This window comes from Gobio gobio (genome assembly GCF_949357685.1).
Source record: "Gobio gobio genome assembly, chromosome: 9".
In the NCBI taxonomy this organism is placed as follows: Eukaryota; Metazoa; Chordata; class Actinopteri; order Cypriniformes; family Gobionidae; genus Gobio; species Gobio gobio.
The window spans coordinates 45967701-45989459 of NC_137115.1; the positions used below are offsets into that span (position 1 = coordinate 45967701).

At 37.5% G+C, this 21759-nt stretch overlaps 1 protein-coding gene across 2 annotated transcripts in view; it reads left to right on the top strand.

Annotated features, from left to right (window-relative positions):
• Nucleotides 1–21759, top strand: part of gnao1a (guanine nucleotide binding protein (G protein), alpha activating activity polypeptide O, a) — a 117891-nt gene that overhangs the window by 82161 nt on the left and 13971 nt on the right. For both annotated transcript variants that reach the window (XM_079825174.1, XM_079825173.1), the window contains exons 4-6: nucleotides 5290–5450; nucleotides 14583–14711; nucleotides 18400–18529. In XM_079825174.1, coding sequence (XP_079681300.1) covers nucleotides 5290–5450; nucleotides 14583–14711; nucleotides 18400–18529 — 420 coding nt within the window. The remainder of the gene's footprint in view (nucleotides 1–5289; nucleotides 5451–14582; nucleotides 14712–18399; nucleotides 18530–21759) is intronic.

Consider the following 21759-nt stretch of genomic DNA (forward strand, 5'->3'; position numbering starts at 1 on the left):
AATCCCAAGATGTCCTTCAAAAAAAGAGTAGGGGTGTAATCCTGGCATCCTGGACAAATTTGCCTATTGGCCTCTGTCTATCATCGCCTCCTAAACATCCCCATATATACTGATTGGCTTTGTATATATACTGACCTATACATCTATCGCCACATGAGAGACATTGAAACTGATCCCATATCCTGTCTCCTGGACACGCTTTGTCCATCTCAACTGTGATCCACATAAGATGTCCCATAATTAATTGTGACGTGTGTTGCGATGTGTAACGTATCACAAGGTAATTGCAGATATCCAGTTTGAACTAGCCAGCATTATTGTGTTGCCTTAACAATGCCAGACACAGACACCATCATGTTGTGTCAACCAGCGACGCCCTCAGAACTCAACATGAGCAGTGCAAAAGCCTAATGATACTCTGAGGAATCCAACATTTTCTGTAAAATGACTGTTCTATTGTATATGTGTTCACAGTGCCTACTTGCGTCACTCTTACAATAATTGCATTTACACCAGGTGCAGGGTCAGGGTGTCTGTAAGGATACTGTCCGTCACGCCGGGCTACTGACTGATCTGCGATTCAAATCTACAGTGCGTTGAGTTCTCTCTTCGCACTGTTTCCTCTAATAAATGAATGCTGATGAAGATTGGTCCATTCTCTTTAGTCTGCGCAAGGGCCATAATGAATAGCTATTATGTGTCTCTATGAGCCTGTTCTAAATTCAATAGGCAATCACTCAGGAATCACATGGTCCTTCGGTGCCATGCACCTTCCCCCCAAAATAAATCTAAAACAGAGGTAGAAAGAGGAACGAAGAATGAGAGGCATGACCAATGTCGTGACATTAGACACAGACCCACCTGCAAGATATGCGCAGAGAGACAGGAAACAGCTGCATGCCTGTTGAATCTTGTCAGCTTTGTGGGTTTATTTTTGCAGTTTTTTCAATCAAAAGAAAAATGCATGACAAAAATGTTCCCGTCGCAAACCTCCAGCCCTGGGACCAAGGCATCTGTCACTTTAAAGGCTCAAAGAGCCTCTGGACGCCAGTTTGATGTCCCATAATTCCCCGGAAGGGGTAATGTTGAGGTAATCCTCTGGTTCATATTGTGTTGTAAAGCTCTAATAATTCATTATTATTATAGATTATTAGACTTCTTATAACCATTAATAGGATATTTTGTTCTGCTAATATTAGTAGATTCATTTTACATTTGTAAAAAAATTAATCTGATGGAAGCATCTATTAGGATTTAATGCAGTTAGAGTATGATGTGTGTGTGTTATAAGGGCTCAAGAAGTTTCAGTCATGCTGAGTTCAGAGGACTTGCTCTCAAAGGTCACACTCACTGGGGGAGAAGGAAAGGGAGGCTCCCTCAGCCAATCATACGGCCTCCTGCTGCTGATGCTGCCCCCGCTGCATCACCATGGAGATGCAATATATGTCCCTATTGACAAGTCATACGGAAGATGCATCCATTTTTCTCAGTTGAGAGGAATATGTCTGCATCTTCACAGTAGAAAAACTTCACAAAATAGCATTAATTGAGGATTAATTAGTGGCATCATGTTTTGTTTTTCCCCCTCGTTTTTCATTCCCAGGCCCCCCCATCTCACTCCTTTTAGTGTGTGAACGCTTTACTCTTTCTCACAGCAGATAATGGAGAGGGTGCAAGACCAGCCTTCTTGAACTGACCCCCATCTTCTCTTCCACTCTCTATTTAACATGGCTCTTTTCTTTTCACTCCACTCAACCAGTCCATTTCTCACGCTCTCCTTTTTTGGCTTCCGTAGTTGCATCTCTGTTGTGGATTTGCGGGATGGCGGAACCCAGCCCCTTCGGGTTGTAAGCTCGATTGTGATGTCTTTTAAAAGAAACTAAACGCTCTTCACAGAAGTCGTTATTGCTGTCAAGCTTTTTAAATGTGTTTGTAAAAGGGAGTGATGTCATAAGTGAGCAAGACAGAGGAAGAGGGAGGGAAGAATGAACGAGAAACAGGAAGTCAGTTGTAATGTAATGTGTATATAATATATAATGGTACATTTCTATCATGACAACTCTCTGAAGAGTTTAGCATGGTAATGGATATGACAATTATGTTTTTTTTTATTTGGTCCTGGCGGAATCGATCTGCTACACGACTGCTGCTGCTGCTGCTACTTCAGAGCAAGTACAGAGACTTGCTGCTGCCAATACATACACACACATGATGCTATCAGCATGTAAGAAATGCTGCTGCTGCAGAAATAGCACTTATGAAAGTACCCATAGCAGATCAATACAGGTGGAGGGTTTCAGAGGAATGTGCTGCAAACCGCTATAGCAAACACTGACCAACTATTTAAATGTTGGGCAGCAAGCTCATTGACTACAGATGCAACAGGAACCAATCAGCTTGTGCCATGTTGTCAACGGTGGAATTGTCAGCAGGTTGTGTTAAAGACCCATATATTATATATATATATATATATATATATATATATATATATATATATATATATATATATATATATATATATATATATATATATATTAGGGCTGGGCAAATTAACGCGTTAACACAGGCGATTATTTTTTTCAGCTTAACACATTAAAAATATTTAACGCAAATAACGCAGCGTCCGTTTTTATATCCATTTTGGCCTAGCGTTCATGCTCACGCTCCTGTTCATGTAAATGCTTCCAAGCGCGACAAGACACAAGAGAACGCGCTGTATGTCAAGGTCCTGTGTGTGTGGCTGCGTCTCATGTCAGCTAATCGAGGGACACTCTGACACACACACACACACACACACACACTCAACACACAGACAGACTCGCATCAGTCTCCTGCTCACATCGAGTTCTCTTTTGCTCTTGAACAAACAATAACAACAACACAGAGAATTTAGAGTATTCTCATATTAGGAGTCTTAAATTAGTTAAATAACGTCTTAAATGAACTTAAAGAGTTGTGAGGAAATGAGATGCGCGTTCGTCAGCGGCCGTTCTTAAAGCGACAGGAGCACTGATGATGCCTGTCATTAATGTTCATCAAAGAACAACGGGAACAGAGACAATTTTAGCTTTAATGATGATTAATCTAGATTTCATTTATTATTTATGCAGTTAAGAAAGGTGTTTGATAACTATTACATTTCTGTACATGTCTAACAGGGAAGGCCACAGGTAAATATGACATTTATTATTTTGGGTTTATGTAAAGATTGTTTTAAGTTCACTTAAATTAAAAGTAGTTTTTTTCAAGCCTAATAAATGTCGAAATTGGGAGTGTAAAGTCATTAATGTTTCATAGAGACATTAGTATCAGTGATACTGTCCTTCATTCATAAAAAGATGCCATTACAACACATTATTTAAAATATACTGTCTTTAAATTGTTTCTACATTAATTTGGAGAGCAACTGAAATTATTACAATATCAAAATATTAAAAACTTAAAATATGAAAAACTTGCGATTAATCACGATTAATTACAGAAAATGTGATTTAATGAGTAAAAAAAAAAAAAAAAACATTCCCAGCACTAATGCAATACAATAAAGAGAGTCTGTAAAAGAAAGTAAGAGAATTAACATGACAGACAGCAGCAGGAAAATTAGACTGGTGTCACTTTAAGAGTTTTTGCACGGATTCTGTTACACAACATGCCTTGTCTTTCTCAACTATACTTTCCAAAACGGACTGTTTAACTGAATACTCGCCAAGACGGGCATTTTTACATAATTTTGTAAGTATTTGACCGTTTAAGTGCAGTAAGCCACTCATTTTTTTTTTTCGACTCACAAGCTGTTTGAGACTGAGCAGCGGCTTATTCACTCCACTTAGGTATATAGGTCAGTGGTGCAAGCGCTTTTGGTGTGAGCGCGAAACCTGTGTGAAAGAAAGCACTATTTTACCGGGGCACGGAGCAGAGTGAGCGTTTTCAATTCATTCCTATTAAAGTTGATCATCATGCTCACGTGCAACTCGAGTGTGAAGCTCAACTTCTATAGGAATGAACTGAAAATACTCGCTCGCTCCGTGGCAGTGGACACGCACCGTGAGTGAGAGGAGGTGGGTGTGTGTCACTTCGCCGTCGTAGAGAAGAGAGCGAGAACATGCAGTTGACGTTATTGCCTGTGCCGCTGGAAACAAAACGGACCGGCTCGGAATTGGAAAGACGTGAGACTGATATATACTGCATATATAAACTTTCCCCCTCTTAAAATGGTGAATCGTGTCAGCTGGGAGTTCTGTGTCTCAGACAGTATCTCTGCATCAGATTTCACTGTAGAATAAAGGCTAATCATCACAGAATGCACATTGGAACAAAGGGATCAAGACTCTACTTATGAAGTCACAGTTTCTTGCACTTTTGGCTCAGGTTGGTGGGTTTAAATGCAGTATATTCTCAGCACTGCCAGCATCATTTAAAATCTGCTTTGAGTTGCTCCTTCTAAAAATCCAACACATTTGAGAGTGCCCTTAAAGTTCTTCTCTTTCAAACAGAACAACTGTATTTAAATGAGGAACAGAAGATTCAAGTATTATAATAATATGTCACTTTCAGTTGCTAGTACAAGAAGAGTCAATGATTCTGCTAACTCATTTATTTCCGTTATGCTCTCTCATTCTGCCCTTGCACAAGTTTGTATAACCCAATGTTGTTATGCAAAGATAACTGACCAAAGAGGTCTTTTTTATTTTTAGCAAGAGCCAGATTATGGTGAGGGCTTTATAAAACATTTAGTGCCAGAAAAAAGAAAAAAAAGTTTTAAATATAAGCCTCCATTTTGTGAGCAAACAAGCATGTTTATTGGAAAGTAAGTGTTTTTATAGTTTCACTCAAGTATCAATGTTGACTCGAATGTTTCTGCTAAACTTCTTTGGAAGGAATAAAAATAGACACAAATGAGTCAATTGTTGACACAGTAAAGCCACAATCACAATGGCAGTGAAAAAAATAGCTGCAGGTCACGATTCTCAGTGCTGTCGGTTACTAGTAGGCGTTCCCACATCGCATCACTGCTTATTTGCATAAAGTTGAACTCTGCTTGACTTTGTCTCATTACCAACGGTTGTGGTTGCTCATGTCACTGGAAAATTGCAAAATGAATGTCCTTTGTTGCCAAAAAAATAGTCATTGTGAACAATCTTGAAGAGGGCTTTGAAAATGTGAAATGTTTGAGTTCATATTGACTCTTAATTGCAAACTATGGAATTATTCATTTGGATCACAGTTTATGACTTAGAGACAAGTCTCTTCATCACACTGATGGATGTTTTGTGTGTTTTTTTCTGACAGGCTGATGCTAAGATGGTCTGTGATGTTGTGAGCCGTATGGAGGATACCGAACCCTACTCTCCAGAGCTGCTGTCCGCCATGATCCGCCTGTGGTCTGATTCAGGCATCCAAGAGTGCTTCAGCCGTGCCCGCGAGTACCAGCTCAATGACTCCGCCCAATAGTGAGTATGGCTCTCTGCTGGAAGAACCATTAGTGCTTTTACGCTTCATTAAGAGCATTCTGCCTAAATATATGCATCTTTTATTATATAATTATATATATATCACACTGCAGTCCAGTTCATTTTAGAGGCATGGGGCATATATTTTATGGACTGTAAATTAGGTAGGTCTACGTTATTATAATATGTATAATCTTTATTTTCAATGCTTGTTTGAACAGGTCGCTTTTAGATATTACATGAGTACTTTTAAGGTAGAATCTGGAGCGACTTTACCTGCTCACAAGTTACATTTAAGCAGACAATATAAAAAGTACAAAAGGGGAATCCAGCAACAGTTGTGGTAAGAGGAACTTTAATACAGTACATTCCTAAAATTACCAACGCAATTCGGCTTAAGAGCCCTCTTCAGGGAACCAAATTATTGGTAATTTTTTAGAATTGATTAAAGTTCCCCTTACCAGAAGTGTTGCTGGATTCCCCATTTGTACTTTTTTAGTTTATTACATGAGCTCAGCAAAATGTCACTCTGAAAGATAAATTCACAGATGCAATTACAGTATCTGCTTATGAAAGGTCTTGAGCATTTGTTCTGTATGCATGTGTAATAACATGGAAAGAGTTTAGTCAGCATTATATTTCGTATTTTGTGGTTTAGTGTAATAGTTTGGGAAGCCGGTCCTTGTGGCAAGTGGTGTTTAGATGAAGACAAATTACTTGCTCACAGATTGACAACATAGTTTATGTTGCAATGAAGCGCATGTGGGGAGGAGAAAGACTAAGGTACTAAGGAAAGCAGAATGTGGCGGTTGGTCGGTGTTGTATTTGTCCCGCCCCTCCTTCACTATGAGCGCTGCGTTTTGCTCAAAGTTGAACATTCTTCAACTCTCGGCGACCAGTAAAAAATGCTGAGCGTTCAGCGCTTGAGAGTGAAACGCGGCGCTCCCATTGAAAACAATTGAATACGCCAGCCAGGCGCGTGAAAAAACGCTTTGGTGGACACGCGACCTTAGGGTAGGGTAAGCAGTGTTTTTTGGAAACACTTTTTGCTGTACGGGTTGAAACTTTCTTCTTATCCTGATAGCAATCAATAATAGAAGTGGTCTAAATATTAAAAATGTACATATCTTCTGTGATATTAGTCTCAGGACCAAAAAATGTTTGTCCAATCATTGCATTTGAGACGAATGCAATAATAGGATGCCCTACCTGCCTGTCAACATATGTTTTTGCATACCTCTGCGCACAGGCTCGCGCAGACATCAATGCAGAGTTGTAGACAGACAGTCAAACGAGCACCACAAACAAACAGCAGCCACCTTTTACAGTTCATCCTGAACCAAAACAAGCTTATGCTGCTTTCACGCCATATCATAAGTACAGTACTTAAGAGATGGCAACCCATGATGTTTGTTCATGTGTTTTGAAGGAGGCGTGGCTTTGGAGACGCTCTGAAGGGAGGGTGGGATCTTGTGCTTTTAAAGCTAGCTTGCTATTGCTAGCCTCTCTGAAATCGCCTACCTTATGTTTAGGGTGCCTAAAATAAGTTTAGGGAAAGACGTTTTTCTTCAATATTTGCATATAAACATGACCAAGTTATAAATAAATGTTCTGTCTTTTGTTCAAGCCAGTATATCACCTGAATGACCAGTACACAGTTTCCAGTGGTGAAAACAGAAATACCACATGGTGGAAGGACAATACATTTATTTTTAGGATTTATGTATGTTTTGTGATAGATTGCTGTTAGGAGCTGAAAGAGATGAACGACTGAACTACAGTATATGGCTATATGACATTGCTTAACAGGCTTTTTTTTAATATTACTATATTTAGTTGTAGTATTTTTTTCATATTCAATAACCTTACTAATATTTAAAAAGTTTTTATTCTTTTGGAAGAATTTAATTTCAGTAGACACTGTGATTGCACACACACACACACACACACACACACACACACACACACACACACACACACACACACACACACACACACACACACACACACACACACACACACACACACACACACACACACACACACTTTTTCCATTCATAATCTGCATTTGTTCACACAGTCTTTTTTTTCCAGGTGACCCAATTTAGTCACAATGTCTGCAACATTTTCGACTGTTCAGCAGTGTTTCCTAACTAATTCTGTTTAAAACAATACTATTTCCTTCTTGCATACATCATTTAATATAATTTTATATTTGATTTTGTATATATTTATTATGTTTTATTTTTTTATTTTATTCTATTATGTATTGTAATATTGGTCACACTGTAGGTTTTTTGTGTGTGCCAATATAAAGAAGTCATGTCTATTTAGTGTCTTTGTTTTTATTTTGCCGTACACACTCTTTTATCCCATCACATTTATTTCATACTGTTGACTCTGTTACAGACTGTTACAAATGAGTGCAAAATATATTTCCGGTGGTTGTGCTCTAGTTTTTGTAGCTGCACAGTTCACAGGAAACACTACCTTACACCAGTGTTTATGTTTCTTAGCTTGCGTGTATGTGTATGTATGTGTGTGTGTGTGTTTACACTAAAGACATGGCCAGCTTGACAGGTACAACTTGTATGTCTAAATCATTCTTCACATCAATCACTGACTGTAAGAAAAGGAGTTCAAGAGAGATTCAAGATCATTTCCTTTGGGCTGTTTATCCACACCGCTGGTGCACAGTGTGAAGCACACTGGCTTCCTCTTGTCTTTTGGCTATAGTCTTGTGTCTCTCTTCCCTAAGGGTCCAGTGAACTGCTGAATATATCAGGAGACATTTGAGGCGCAGTAGTCTTTTGCAGAGTGAGATGCTGTAACAGGATTGGATCAGCCCTTATAGTCATCTGAAAACTTCTATCATTATCTGAACGTCTTCCACTATTACTGTCCTTCCTCTCATTCTCTCACACTCACCACCTTCTTCTATATTACTCTGATATCATCCACTTCATGGTGCCATGGATGAGTCCATTCACTTTTGTCCAGCCTAACTGACTCTCATCCTGTTTTAAAAGCTCCTCCCTTTTCACACCGCAAACATCCCAGTTGTGTTCCTCTTGTCCTCTCAGTTTTGTTACTGATCAGTTTTATTTTTGTTTTTGACTTCTTCTTTTCAATTGAAGTTCTGATAATTAATTTTTTTAAAGTATTTCTTTCTTTTAAAGAGAAGCGTGTTCCACTTCTGGTTAAAAGAGGTGTGCTGCATTCTGACTGTAAGTCATAATTGCTTGTGGAAGTGCACTGGCCTGAACTGAAAGTTGCTAGATTTTGTGTATTTCAGTTCAGCACCTTCATTCTTGATGTTTCCAGAGCAAATATAGGAAATCTCTATGTTCTTATTTAAGTTTTGGACAGTATGATGATGACATCCTGTGAAAATGTATCATCTTTCAGATGAACCTTCATTGGCTTTGCCTTCTTTTTTTTTAGTGTGATAGTGTATCTTCACTAAATTACTGCCAAAATCTAAATAACGTGTATCCTGGCAAAATAGGTAATTTGTCATTGTCAAGAAACGTTCTCAACAATGAGAGATACTGGTTAATTTGACAAAATGTTGGGGTAAACGATCCCTTTAAGCAACAGAACAGTAATTCCAGAAGGCGCATCTCCCTTATTTCTCTGACTTTACATGATATTTGGCTCATTGTGACATTCTTGCAGCACCCTGAATTTCCAAACCTTTTTTGTTATCACAATATATGTGGTAGCAATGTCTCCAATGTCCTGTAGATCTTTTCCTGCACATCTTTCTGTCTCTCTCTCTCTCTCTCTCTCTCTCTCTCCGTGATGGGGAGCAGCATACAGCAGGCAGGCCACTGAGAGGTGTTGCCAGGCAGAGCACTCAAGCAGCAGCAGGAAACAGAGGGAGGGTGGAGGGAGAAAGAAAGAAAGATGGTGTATGAAAGAGAGAGAGCGAGCAGGGGGAAGGGCAGAGCTGGCAAGCAGCCTGAGTGGTAGAGAGATACGAGCTTCCCATACTAAAAAGAGAGAGAAGTGAAGAAACCCTACAGCACAACCCCGCCCGCATGTCCATTTGGCCTAAAACGACAGAGTAAAGTCCATATAGTGACGTCATATTTATAAAAGATTTACAATAGTGCATACAGCTACTCCACAGAACACCATCAGGGCATTGAGTGCATAGGAGATAAAAACATTAGTGCTGCCGCCAATGTCCAAATGCACTTGCGCACATGTACTTATACATAAAAGCCAACAATTCTTCCTTATTGTATATATTTTCTGCACTTACACCCAACTAAGCAGACAAGGACTTACTATATATACATAATATACATAATTATCATTAAATCGTTTCGTGCCATTACATTGTTTAGAGCATGAGATCAGAAACTGACCTGAAAGATCAGAAAATTCTATTTTATTCATGTTATGCTATGTCCTCACAAGGACTAAATTAAAAAATAAATACATTTAAAGAAATGAATAGACACTTGAATAGACATTAATAGGCAAAACAATGGGAAAAATCACCAATACCAAACTTTGTATGAAGATGAAGATGATTCTCAATATATATATATATATATATATATATATATATATATATATATATATATATATATATATATATATATATATATATATATATATATATATATATATATATATATATATATATATATACACATATATATATATATATATATATACACATATATATACACATATATATACACATATATATACACATATATATATATATATATATATATATATATATATATATATATATATATATATATATATATATACACACATGCATACATATATATATATATATATATATATATATATATATATATATATACATGCATACATATATATATATATATATATATATATATATACATGCATACATATATATATATATATATATATATATATATATATATATATATATATATATATATATATATATATATATATATATATATATATATATATATATATATATATATATATATACATGCATACATACACACACACACACACACACCTACACATAATAATAATATTATGTGTACACAAGACAATAATACATACAGTACATACATACATACATACATACATGCATACATACCAAAAGGCAACACTCGTACTTGTCTCTGAGCCATGACTCTAGTGAAATTTGCCTTTAGTCAAATGTAATGAAAGATTACCGACGCTTATTGTGGTTTTATCAGGCCAGTGCGGACAGTTGCTTTCTAAAAAAAGCTTATGGAAATCCTCAGTTAATATAGCTGCCCTAAATCTGCTATTTGTTAATAGACAATATGGTGATAATATGGTGAGAGGAGTGTGTGCACAGCCAGCAGATACAGGTCACAAAGCAACGTGCCCCAGAGAGAGAGGTAGCACTAACACTTATCAAATAGAAGAGAATACATCAGTTTACAGTCATCCTTATTACTGCTGTTCAAGTGATGTCCCATTTGAGACTGTGCTCTATGAGATCAGTTCATACTTAAGTACATACTGTGTCAGGTAGACTTGAAAGAACCTGTGAGTTAAGTGCCACTGACTAAGTGATCCTGCAATTCAAAAGTGCCACTCATAAACATTGATACAACTTAGCAAGTCACAGTCACAGCAAACAGCACCCCCTAGAGTCAGTGTAGTGAACCATAAGAAGAGAAATATGCAAAATACACATTGAGGTTTCTTTCAAAAGCTCTTTATATTGTTTCCATATAGAGCTGGCAATATACAGTGGGTCCAGACAATTGAGAATCTTTTTTATTTATTTTTTTATGATTTTTGTTTTATCACAGCAGGTTTGTGTAAAAACCTGTGTCACCGTGATTTTGCCAAGGAAGACATGTTCCTGGATCAACATATTTTGTTAATCTTGGAACAACATTCTTGTCTGAAAGTTTAGTCCTAACCCTAACCCTACCCATAACGTATCCCTAAAAATCAGATGGAAATGACTGGTGAATAACATCTAACCCTGGGTGTAAGTCTAAACTTGACATAAACTGTAAACTTGTCCCTCAAATCTGATTGGTTGATTGGAATGTTGTTCCAGAATCAACAAAGATGTTGATGCAGGAACATGTTGTACTTGTTGGAATTACGTCCACCTCCAGCATTCCAGCACCTCCAAAATTGTAAAACGTTCTGTTTATTTCCAGGTTTAAAATAGATTTTGTTTCCCAGATCTTCTCAGTGGTCTGAGACTTGAGTGCCAGGACTCGTGACATAGACCTTGCCCTTACTTCCTGTGTTATTCATTGCTATTTTTTATTTTTCAGTCCTCTTTCTGCTCTCTCTCCCTCTATTTCAGACCTTATATCAATTTCAGCCTGTGCCTGAATCAGCCGCTGAATCTGGCTCCATGTCACTACATCTGTGGAGACTTGGCACAGGGCATTTTACATTATTATCAGAGATTTAACTGCTGTTTATCATGATTTAGTTTTTAATGATGCTGCATGATGTTGTAAGTCTGTGGAATTATTTGGTGGAAGGGAGGTTATGAGGTCAGAAGGCTGTAAGTGTAGCCAGGGACAGTAAAAGGGGGAAAGATGGATAACTTGCAGTAGAAAAATTCATTTCCATCTGTAGGGCGTACCGCTTTTCTTTCATTTGCCATTGTGATAGACTTGTTTTGCGCATTAGCTGAAGAATACTGGGTTTTTAAAGCGTGATTTGAATCTAATACTGTATATTATTGCCACATAATCTTGACAAACTGTTTTAGATATTTCAGTCCAAATTAAGTAGACATGAGAAATGGCCGTGCTCACATTTTTACATTAAAATAATATAGGAAGAAATACCAGTTTGCAATATCAAACAGCATAAGCTGTTTTGTACAGCTAAAAATAACTGGAAGCGGATGACACCAGAAGCCCGACAAATTCAATTTACGAATGACCTTGCTCGCTTTTACGTTAAAAATAAGGTGGATGGGGAAATTTTCAAGATGAGTGAACTGACTTGCCTTAAAGGGACTTTGCTGTAGTTGAGCCCTGAAGACAGTAGTGACAGCGGAATGTTCACATTTCACTGCAGAATTCTGTTGCAACCAAGGAAACCTTCGGCTGCAGCATCTCAACGCCACAGATGGACAGGAAAAGGAGGAAGAGAAGAAAGAGAGAGAGAGAGGCAAACAAAATCAAAAGCAAGAGCAGAATGTATACAAGATACAATTACACAAGGCACAGAATTAAAAATCAAGCTGATCTGAAATTCCAGCAGGAATAATTGCAGTAATTTTCCTCTAAATGTGTCAAAACATTTGTAAAATTGCATTTTTGATGTAATCATCCATTAGCTGCCTACTGTCTACCAGTATTGCCAGCCAAAGGCTTTGATGGATGTTTCGGCGTCTCGTGGTACTCAACCTTCAATTCAACAGGCATCCAATTTGGAAGCACACATATTTCACTGTTTCTTTCATCTGGAAGATAAATGACATCCACAGCCTTAGAGAATATACATCGCACATTGTTGATATGCAGGCTCAGTCCGCCCTGTCTGCTTGCATCACTGTTGTGTTTTGAAGAGGATAGCTTGTGTATATGGATGTCAGCTGTGAGTGGCACAAGAAGGATGTTTCATGTTTTATTTTGATTTTGCTTTATGTCCTATAGTCTGATTGACTGTCCTGTGTTTAAGATTGTGTCTTTAGTGGGGTGGACTCTCATCTGATTTTTTGACACTCACTATTATATGAAAAGCAATAATTTTTCTGTCAGAGCTAAGATAAAAGAGAATATGTCAACAAAAGATGATGGGGGAATTCACTAAGGGGCCGTTTACACCACACCGTTTTCAACTAAAATTGAAAACTGTTTATGCGTGTTGGTCATTCATTTATATGACAATGGTGTTTTGGTGGCCTGAAACGGGTTTCAAAGTGCATGTTACTCCCTGTAAACTACAAAAATGTAGTTGCAGACTACTGGCCTGGCATGCATACTACAGCGCTCTTAGGCGTTTTACGCAAAGGAAAAACTGCTTTTAGCATATTGTTGTCATGTAAACGTACCCTAAGAATATAAAGTCTCCTATGCTTAGCAAAGCTACATTTATTTTGTGTGTGTCTGTGTTTTATAATGTAACTTATTCCTGTGATGGCAAAGCTCCAGTCTTCAGTGTTACACTCTAAAAAAAAAGTCTCATAATCATAAGGGAACCTTTTTTAGTGCTATATAGCACCAATTTTGGTGCTTCAGTGGTTCTTCAGAGGTGCTATATAGCACCTTAGTCAAAGAACCTCTGAAGAACCGCTGAAGAACCTCTGAAGAACCGCTGAAGAACCACTGAAGCACCAAAAATGGTGCTATATAGCACTAAAAAAGGTTCCCCTATGATTACGAGCCAAGAACTATTTTTGGTGCCAAATAGAACCTTTTTTTTTTTAGAGTGTACACAATCCTTCAAAAATCATTCTTATATGCTGAATTGGTCCTCAAGAAACATTTCTTACGATCATATTTGAAAACAGTGCTGCATAATATTTTTGTTGAGACATTTTTTTGGTACTATTTATTTCTTATTATCGTTTGCAATGTAACTTTCTTTACAGTCAGTTTTGATCAATTTAATGCATCTTTGCTGAATAAAAGTATTGATTTCTTTCAAAACAAATCTTACTGACCCTAAACTTTTGAATGGTAGCATATGCCTGATTATAATACCTTAATTACTGATGAATTACTGATGCCATGGTAAACACAATAAACATTATATATAAGCAGTTTTCTTAATAGGGCACAAACTATAATGTACATGGAGAAGATGTGTACATCTTTTTTTGGTAAAAAAAAAGAATGACAGTTACTGACTTTAAATACAGCATAACACTATTTCAGTGCATTAATACTTAAGGTATTTTTTGGCTGTTTAGTGAAGTTTTTGCACTGAAATGCAGCATTGTTTAGTGAATTCACCCCACAATCTCTTAAGAGGCTGATTCATGATGCTTTTATGATGTTTGAGAAAACAACAACTGCTGGATCTTTTTGGTTGAGAAGTTACTAGTATTTCTAAAGAGACTTTTCTACTTTATGTGAATGACAGTTGCTCAGATTCTGTGGGAAACTGTGGGTCCTAATGGACTTTCTTTCATTCTTCCTTCAGCTACTTAGACAGTTTAGATCGGATCGGTGCTCCAGACTACCAGCCCACAGAGCAGGACATTCTGCGAACTCGAGTGAAGACCACCGGGATTGTAGAAACCCACTTCACCTTCAAGAACCTGCACTTCAGGTGAGAATGATTGATGTGTTATTTATGCATCTGAAGGTACAGCGTGTAATTCAGAGCCATGCGCTGGCTGTTAGAGTACTACAGTTATTATAATTTTCACTCATTCATGATTCACAATCAGCCCATGGTCTAGATGAAAAATAGTCTGATCTAATATATGTGTACTCAGACACTTTCAAGCAAAAAGGGTTTTTAACTCTCGCATTACAACTGGAGTGGTTATAGGCCGAGATTGACACAGATGAATATCTCCAAACACTGCCATCCTCTCACTTCATATCAGTTCCTCATTCACAGGTTTTTTTTTCTCACTCTCTCATCTGATAGCACGTGAAAATAGAAGACTAAAATAAAAGTGTTGATGGGGTTTAGACAGACAGAGCTGCCACATTATTCAGAAGACTGATTTAGCATCACGTCACACTACAGTTACGAGAGAAGCTAGCATTTTCACAGAAAAGGGCAGTACCTCAGTGCACAGCTGAATTACATGTTCTGAATCTGATACTAGCATCTGAATGACACATTCGCTCATTATATTGGTGAAAATCATTACAGATTGAAGATTTAGGGTTTGTTAGAACATATAGGCCCGGTTTCACAGAGGCCACTGCTAGAGGCCACTTATTCAAAACAAAGGCGTAGATTGATGACGCCTTGATTTCGCAGAGCTTTTATTATGCCACAGTTGCCACTTCCGCATTTTCCGGTCATGTGTAAGTGGGGTAACGCAGTGCTGTTTTATCATATTAGACACATTTGAGTGTGTTGAAAGTTATTTTATAATGGTACTCTGTGCATTCGCTCGGCGGCTACTATGAGACACTTGTTTCACAGATAAGCTAGATCGATATTAGGCATGGTAAAACATGGTACTCGCTGTAAATCAAGAAAACAAGATTTACATGAAAAGACTAACTGTGTTGAGCTATATAACAATGATTCGTTTTCTGTCGATTAATGTATCCAAACAGCTGCTCACATGTCTAATAAAACATATCATATATTAAAGCGTCTTTGGTGTTTCCATGGTTTCTACAAAATAAAACCGGATAATGCGGGTCTGATGTCATTCAGTACGTACGAGTATTCCTATTTTAGTTGCATTATCGAAGTGCATTATAGACATGTATACACCTTAATCACACTATTAACGTTGTGTAGGAGTTTTCGCTGAATTTTGCAACGGGACACATACGGACGCGGCATTGGTCAACCATTTGACGGCGAACAAGAGAGCTTGGCTTCAAGCAACTCTCTCCCACTAGTCCTCACTTTGTACTGTCATCCAGTACCTCCGAGTTTGTCGCGGTGGCAGAGGACAGAGGGTTGCTGCAGAATTTGTATCCACCGTCGTCATGACAAATAATTAACTGCACTTCCTGCTTAACACAACTGCTTTCGTAAAATGTAAAAATGAAACACCCAAAACTGTAAATGGTACCATAACGAAGACAAACTGTATGTTGATACGTAAAATTCTGGAGGGAACGTCGGACTACGTGGCATGGGGGCGTAATGACGTGTGCCATTAATCGATCCATGTTATATAATATGTAAAACGGGAACATGAACAGGATATTCTAAAAGCAATTCATGTAAACACCTTAATCAGAATATTGTCTTATTCAGATTAAGGTCAATAATTAGATTACTGCTGTCCTTGTAAATGTAGTCACTCACTACGTTTACATGGACAACAATACTCCGATATTAATCTGATTAAGACCATACTCTGATTAAGAAACTACCATGTAAACAGCGATTTCTAATTACCTTAATCCGGTTAAAGCCATACTCGAATTAAACAAAAATCGAATTAAGACATGTGGAGTATGCCTGTTTTAGTCGCATTATCTAAGTGCATTGTAGACATGTACACACCTTAATCTAACTATTAACGTCGTGAAGGAGTTTCCGCCGCGTTTTGTGACAGGTCACACACACACACACACACACACACACACCAGGCAAGTGCAGAGGGGAGGGCTTTGGGGGCTCGAATCAAAAGTATATAAAGTGCCCCTCTAAACAATCATCAATAATATTGTGACAAATAAAACAGAATTTGAATTATAATTAATATAACCACACGTACAAAACAATGCGCTTAAATTCCCGTTTAAATATCTTTCAGTCTGAAATGTTAATGTCGTTGCCATGATGTTGCTATGGTGCGTGACTGCGTGTCTTGCTCATAGACCGTAAAAACTCTGCTCACTCGGACACGGCCTCCTCTATATTTTTTTTCTTTGTGTTGCAATAATGCTCATTTTAAAAGTAAAATACGATCGTTTTGTATCTGTAATCCCAGATTCATATTTGTCTGCTTACAACAGCGGTCGGGAACCTCTAGGCTTGCGAGCCATATGCCATTCAGTGAACGCTTGTGGCTCGATGGCAGAAAAAAAACAATCCAAACAATCACGATTTTGAAACCTTTTCATCACATTTTCATCATTTATCAAAACTATTATTCGAAATGTAGGCTGTCAAGAAGGAGGCAAGATGGGCAGTGTCTCTTAAAAAAACCTGAAAGACAATATTTAATATTACACAAAATAAAACTATATATATATATATATATATATATATATATATATATATATATATATATATATATATATATCCGAATATCATAAAAAAAGTATAAAAATCACTCGTTTTTATAAAGTCACACTTTCCAACAGCGACACCCGCAGGTAAAGTTACAGTGGGTTGCCTGAGCCCATTGATTTGAACACACCCACGAAAGTCGCGCTATGATTGGACCCCGGACAGCGTAGCGTGGCATGGGGACGTAATGACGTACCATTAATCAAACTATGTTCTGTAACATGTAAAACGGGAACATGAACGTAATATTCTAAAAGCAACTCATGTAAACACCTTAATCAGATTATTGCCTTATTCAGAGTAAGGTCAATAATTAGATTACTGCTGTCCATGTAAACGTAGTCATTGATAAGCGACACACGGACACGGTCCGTGTCCTGGTGTCCTGGTTAAACTTGCTTATTTCTCTGGATTTAAAAATTCTTGGAAACATTTGGGATAATGTAAGTACACAAGTCAACAAAATGTATAACATTGTTATCTTGAGGCAAACAATGGCACTGATACATTTCAAGATATCTCATTGCAAGTTGCTTTCAGTTAAAACAGATCAAACAGGCATTTTAGTTTAGGACTAGCTTAAGGCACTTTCCCATTGAGAATGGGCTACAATCTGGATACTTTAGATCGGTCGTGGGCCCTGTGTCTCACCTGGTTGCCCGTTGACGGCAACATTGCCCTTCAACATTGCTCAAAACCTTTCGCCAAACACACACTTAAATTCACTGAAACAAGCTGTACTACTTTTTTTTCCGTATACCTTTGGTCGGCTTTATGCTATTATTTCACATTGTGACATGGATGTTTTAGGAAGTAATATTTGGACTTCGATCGAGGCGTTTTAGGCAGATCTGGATCAGTGTTCTCTGTTATATGAAATAAATCGATGTGTTGGGAGACTATGAGCTTTGCAGATTGTATACATGCACAAACAAATACATCAAGGAAAAGAAAAACATTCAAAAAACAAATCTTACTAACCCCAAACTTTTAAACAGTAGTGTATGTTGCTACTGTGATGGAGTGCATTATTGTGATTGTGGTGAGCTCATGTTGGGTTGTGTCCTCTCAGGCTGTTTGATGTTGGAGGTCAGAGGTCGGAGAGGAAGAAATGGATCCACTGCTTTGAGGACGTGACAGCCATTATCTTCTGTGTGGCTCTGAGTGGATACGACCAGGTGCTCCATGAAGACGAGACCACGGTGAGAACTAAATACACACTCGCACACACAGGCATGCATCCATAAACAAACAAGCACTTCTGTTCTCATGCTCTGACACACACAGACTCATAAAAAAATTCACATGCACTGTTTCAAATACACTGTGCGCACACTTAACAAACTAACAAAAATAGTTCACGGGTGTTTGAACATGTTTTCTCATGCTTTAAAAGGGTTTGTAAGTTGCCTCAGAGGAGATGCTTATCACAAATCTTGATGGTCATGACGTCTTGGTGCAGACTTAATGATCTGCATGTTGATCAGAACACTGTAATTGCAATCATGTTGCCATTCAAGTGACCATGATCATAGTGTGCTGTCATCCACAGCCTTATAATTAAATAAGAATTAGAGAGAGAACCTTTAGAACCTTTATTTAACTGGTTTTTAGACATTTTTAGGGTCAGTGGCATTTATAAATCAGCCTCCATTATGAACTCCCACACTAATCGACACATTAGGTAATGCTTATACTGTGTATGTGTCATCTTGTGCATACTGTAAAATTCTTAGAAATAGTCAATAATAATGGAAAAATAAGAATACCTGTTACCATATACTGTAAGTTTCACTATAGGTTCAAATACGCTAGGTTTATACTGGAAAAAATCTGTATAACATTGATTCAGTCCTACGTGTTATTAATTTAGAGTAAAAGTAATTTTTAATATGTCATCGCTGTTGGATGGAAACCATTACTATTGGTCACCTTTTACATCCGTCTGTGGGTTTTACAAATATTTAACCAGTGAAAAGTATTAAAAAGTGCTTATGACTAAACCTAACTCCATTGGATCCTCAAACTTTCGGCCCATTTGGTCCATCTTCTCTTGTTTGGAATGCATTAATAAAAAAAGAACTGGTTCTTTGAATAAGTACAGTGTTTTTTTTACTCAAGAAACACTATATATATATATATATAACTATATATAACTGAACAATCACACAGCTACAGTAAACTTCATTACCTGTATGTTGATGAAAATGTAATGCTATGCACTTACTGCCTCAGATGCGGCCACTCTAGTAAGAATGTATGCCCGAAATGCTCTGAATTTAGCTAGCAACTCTATTTGGGCTTGTTTTTTAGTAAAATGTTAATAATATAATGACACATTCAAGAGTCTGACCATATACAGAATAAAGCCACAATATCAACTTTGACAATGCAGTGTTAAAAGATAAAAATAAAATAAAAAACACAGTGTTTTTTCCATTTCCTGAAAAGTAGCGTTTTTGGAGATATAATGTTTCCGCCCAATAGCGATGATACATTATTAACATTTTGATTTAACATATTAATCATTATTTCTATTCAGTTTTGTAAGCATGTTGGAGACAAGCTGCTAGCAAATGTACTTTAAACTGTTTCAGTAATGGGTCATGTTTTGATTCCCCACGCACTGTACCATCAAATTTAAGCAAAATGTAATTAAAAACAAAACAGTGTTGTAATTATTTGGACAAGTCTAATAATGGCATAGCTTTGAGTAGCTTGTCTGTGTTGCAAATGCTTATCCCGGGCTAAGTAGCTGCTCACATAATGGGTTCTCAGAGTGCTGGAGTTCAAATGTGTTTTTTAAATGGTCAACATTTTTCCAGTTTTTCTGGGTTTTTTTGTGTGTTTTTTATCCAACACATGTAAATGAAATGGTAATTTTTTTGATTGTTAACCTAGTCAAGTGTTGAGGTCAGTGTAGGTTGAGTTGAGTGTTTTGTCTCCTGGGTGTTCATGTGATGTTGTCATTAGTTTAAGACAACAAGCACTTTGCTCACCATGTCCATTTCTTAAAGGCAAGTTTCCATTAGTTTCCATTAGTTAATGCCTCAACTAACATTACCTAACAATTAACAATACATTTGTTACAATGTTTATTAATCTTTGTTAATGCTAGTTCATGTTATCTCAAGGCCGTTGAATAATGTTAAATTTTGTGTTTTGCTTTCAACAATGTATTGAAATATAATTAACTAAGATTAATACATGCTTTACAAGTATTAAAAAAACTAAATCAAGGAAATAACAATTATGTTGTCCCAACTTAATATATTACATGTTTATATAAAATCATTAAAGGGTTAGTTCACCCAAAAATAAGTAATTAATGACAGAATTTTCATTTTTGGGTGAACTAACCCTTTAAGTAGACAAATTCAACACAAAAAGCAATACTAACTTATTTTTAAGTTCTATGAACACTTTTGCAGTGTCCTTTTAAAAGAAGAATTATTTATATCCTCACACTATTGATTGAATTTGCAACCGTGCAATTGAATCATGGCGGGTGTGATGAGTCATGTTTGGACGTCTGTGTGACACAGGCCTCAGATCTGCCCAGACACACTCTCTCTCGACAAACTCCGATAAGAGAATTTTTACAACATCAGAGGGATTTACGGTGATGTGTTTTGGATACAGAAGAGCTTTTATGGTTAGAAAAGAGGACGCCCATAAATACAGCAACTCTCACACGCCCAGATTCACCTGATCTATGGAAGCGATAAACAGAGAAGACAGATTCTATTATTCTGTAAGAAAATCCTGGCGAAACAAACGGACAGAGATAAACACACATACAGATGCTATGAATACACACTCTCAGAACGTGTCTACTGTCAGTGCCCGTCCATTCAGCGCTCTATCAGTGTTTACGCATTTGCCGTCTGACATTCTGTCCCAACATTCCCTCCTGTGCACCCTGTGGCCTTTCATCCTCCATTTCAACACAAACATGCATTTATGTCCTTCAAACACTGTGCGTTCCTTCAAGTTTGACCTGTGTGAGACTTTTTTCATCTGTTTAGAGCTGTTCCTTTCTTCATGAGCATGGACCGATTCTGCATTGCTCCACTATTGTTTAGCATTTCAGTGTGTGTGTGTGTGTGTCTGAATCTGAAAAGCAGTGGTATCTGGGGGTGGGAATTGTGAGTGAAATGGTGAAGTGCTGGGTTCTGGTGCATGTCCGGTTCCGCTCGGCTGCTGCTGTGGCCTCCAGCGGCTACCTCTGCATCTGTGTCTCTCCTTCAAAACGTCTCAGCTGCTCTCCTGTCATCTCTCGCCATCGGCTTTCTTCTCTAACCAAACGCTAAACAATCCAGCCCAGCTCTACAGACGGCCCTTCTACAGGTATGAAATTATCATCAGCAAACTCCGTTGAAGTACATACTAAAAAGAGTTGGAAGCAGTTGGCTTTATGTTGTGCCTTGCG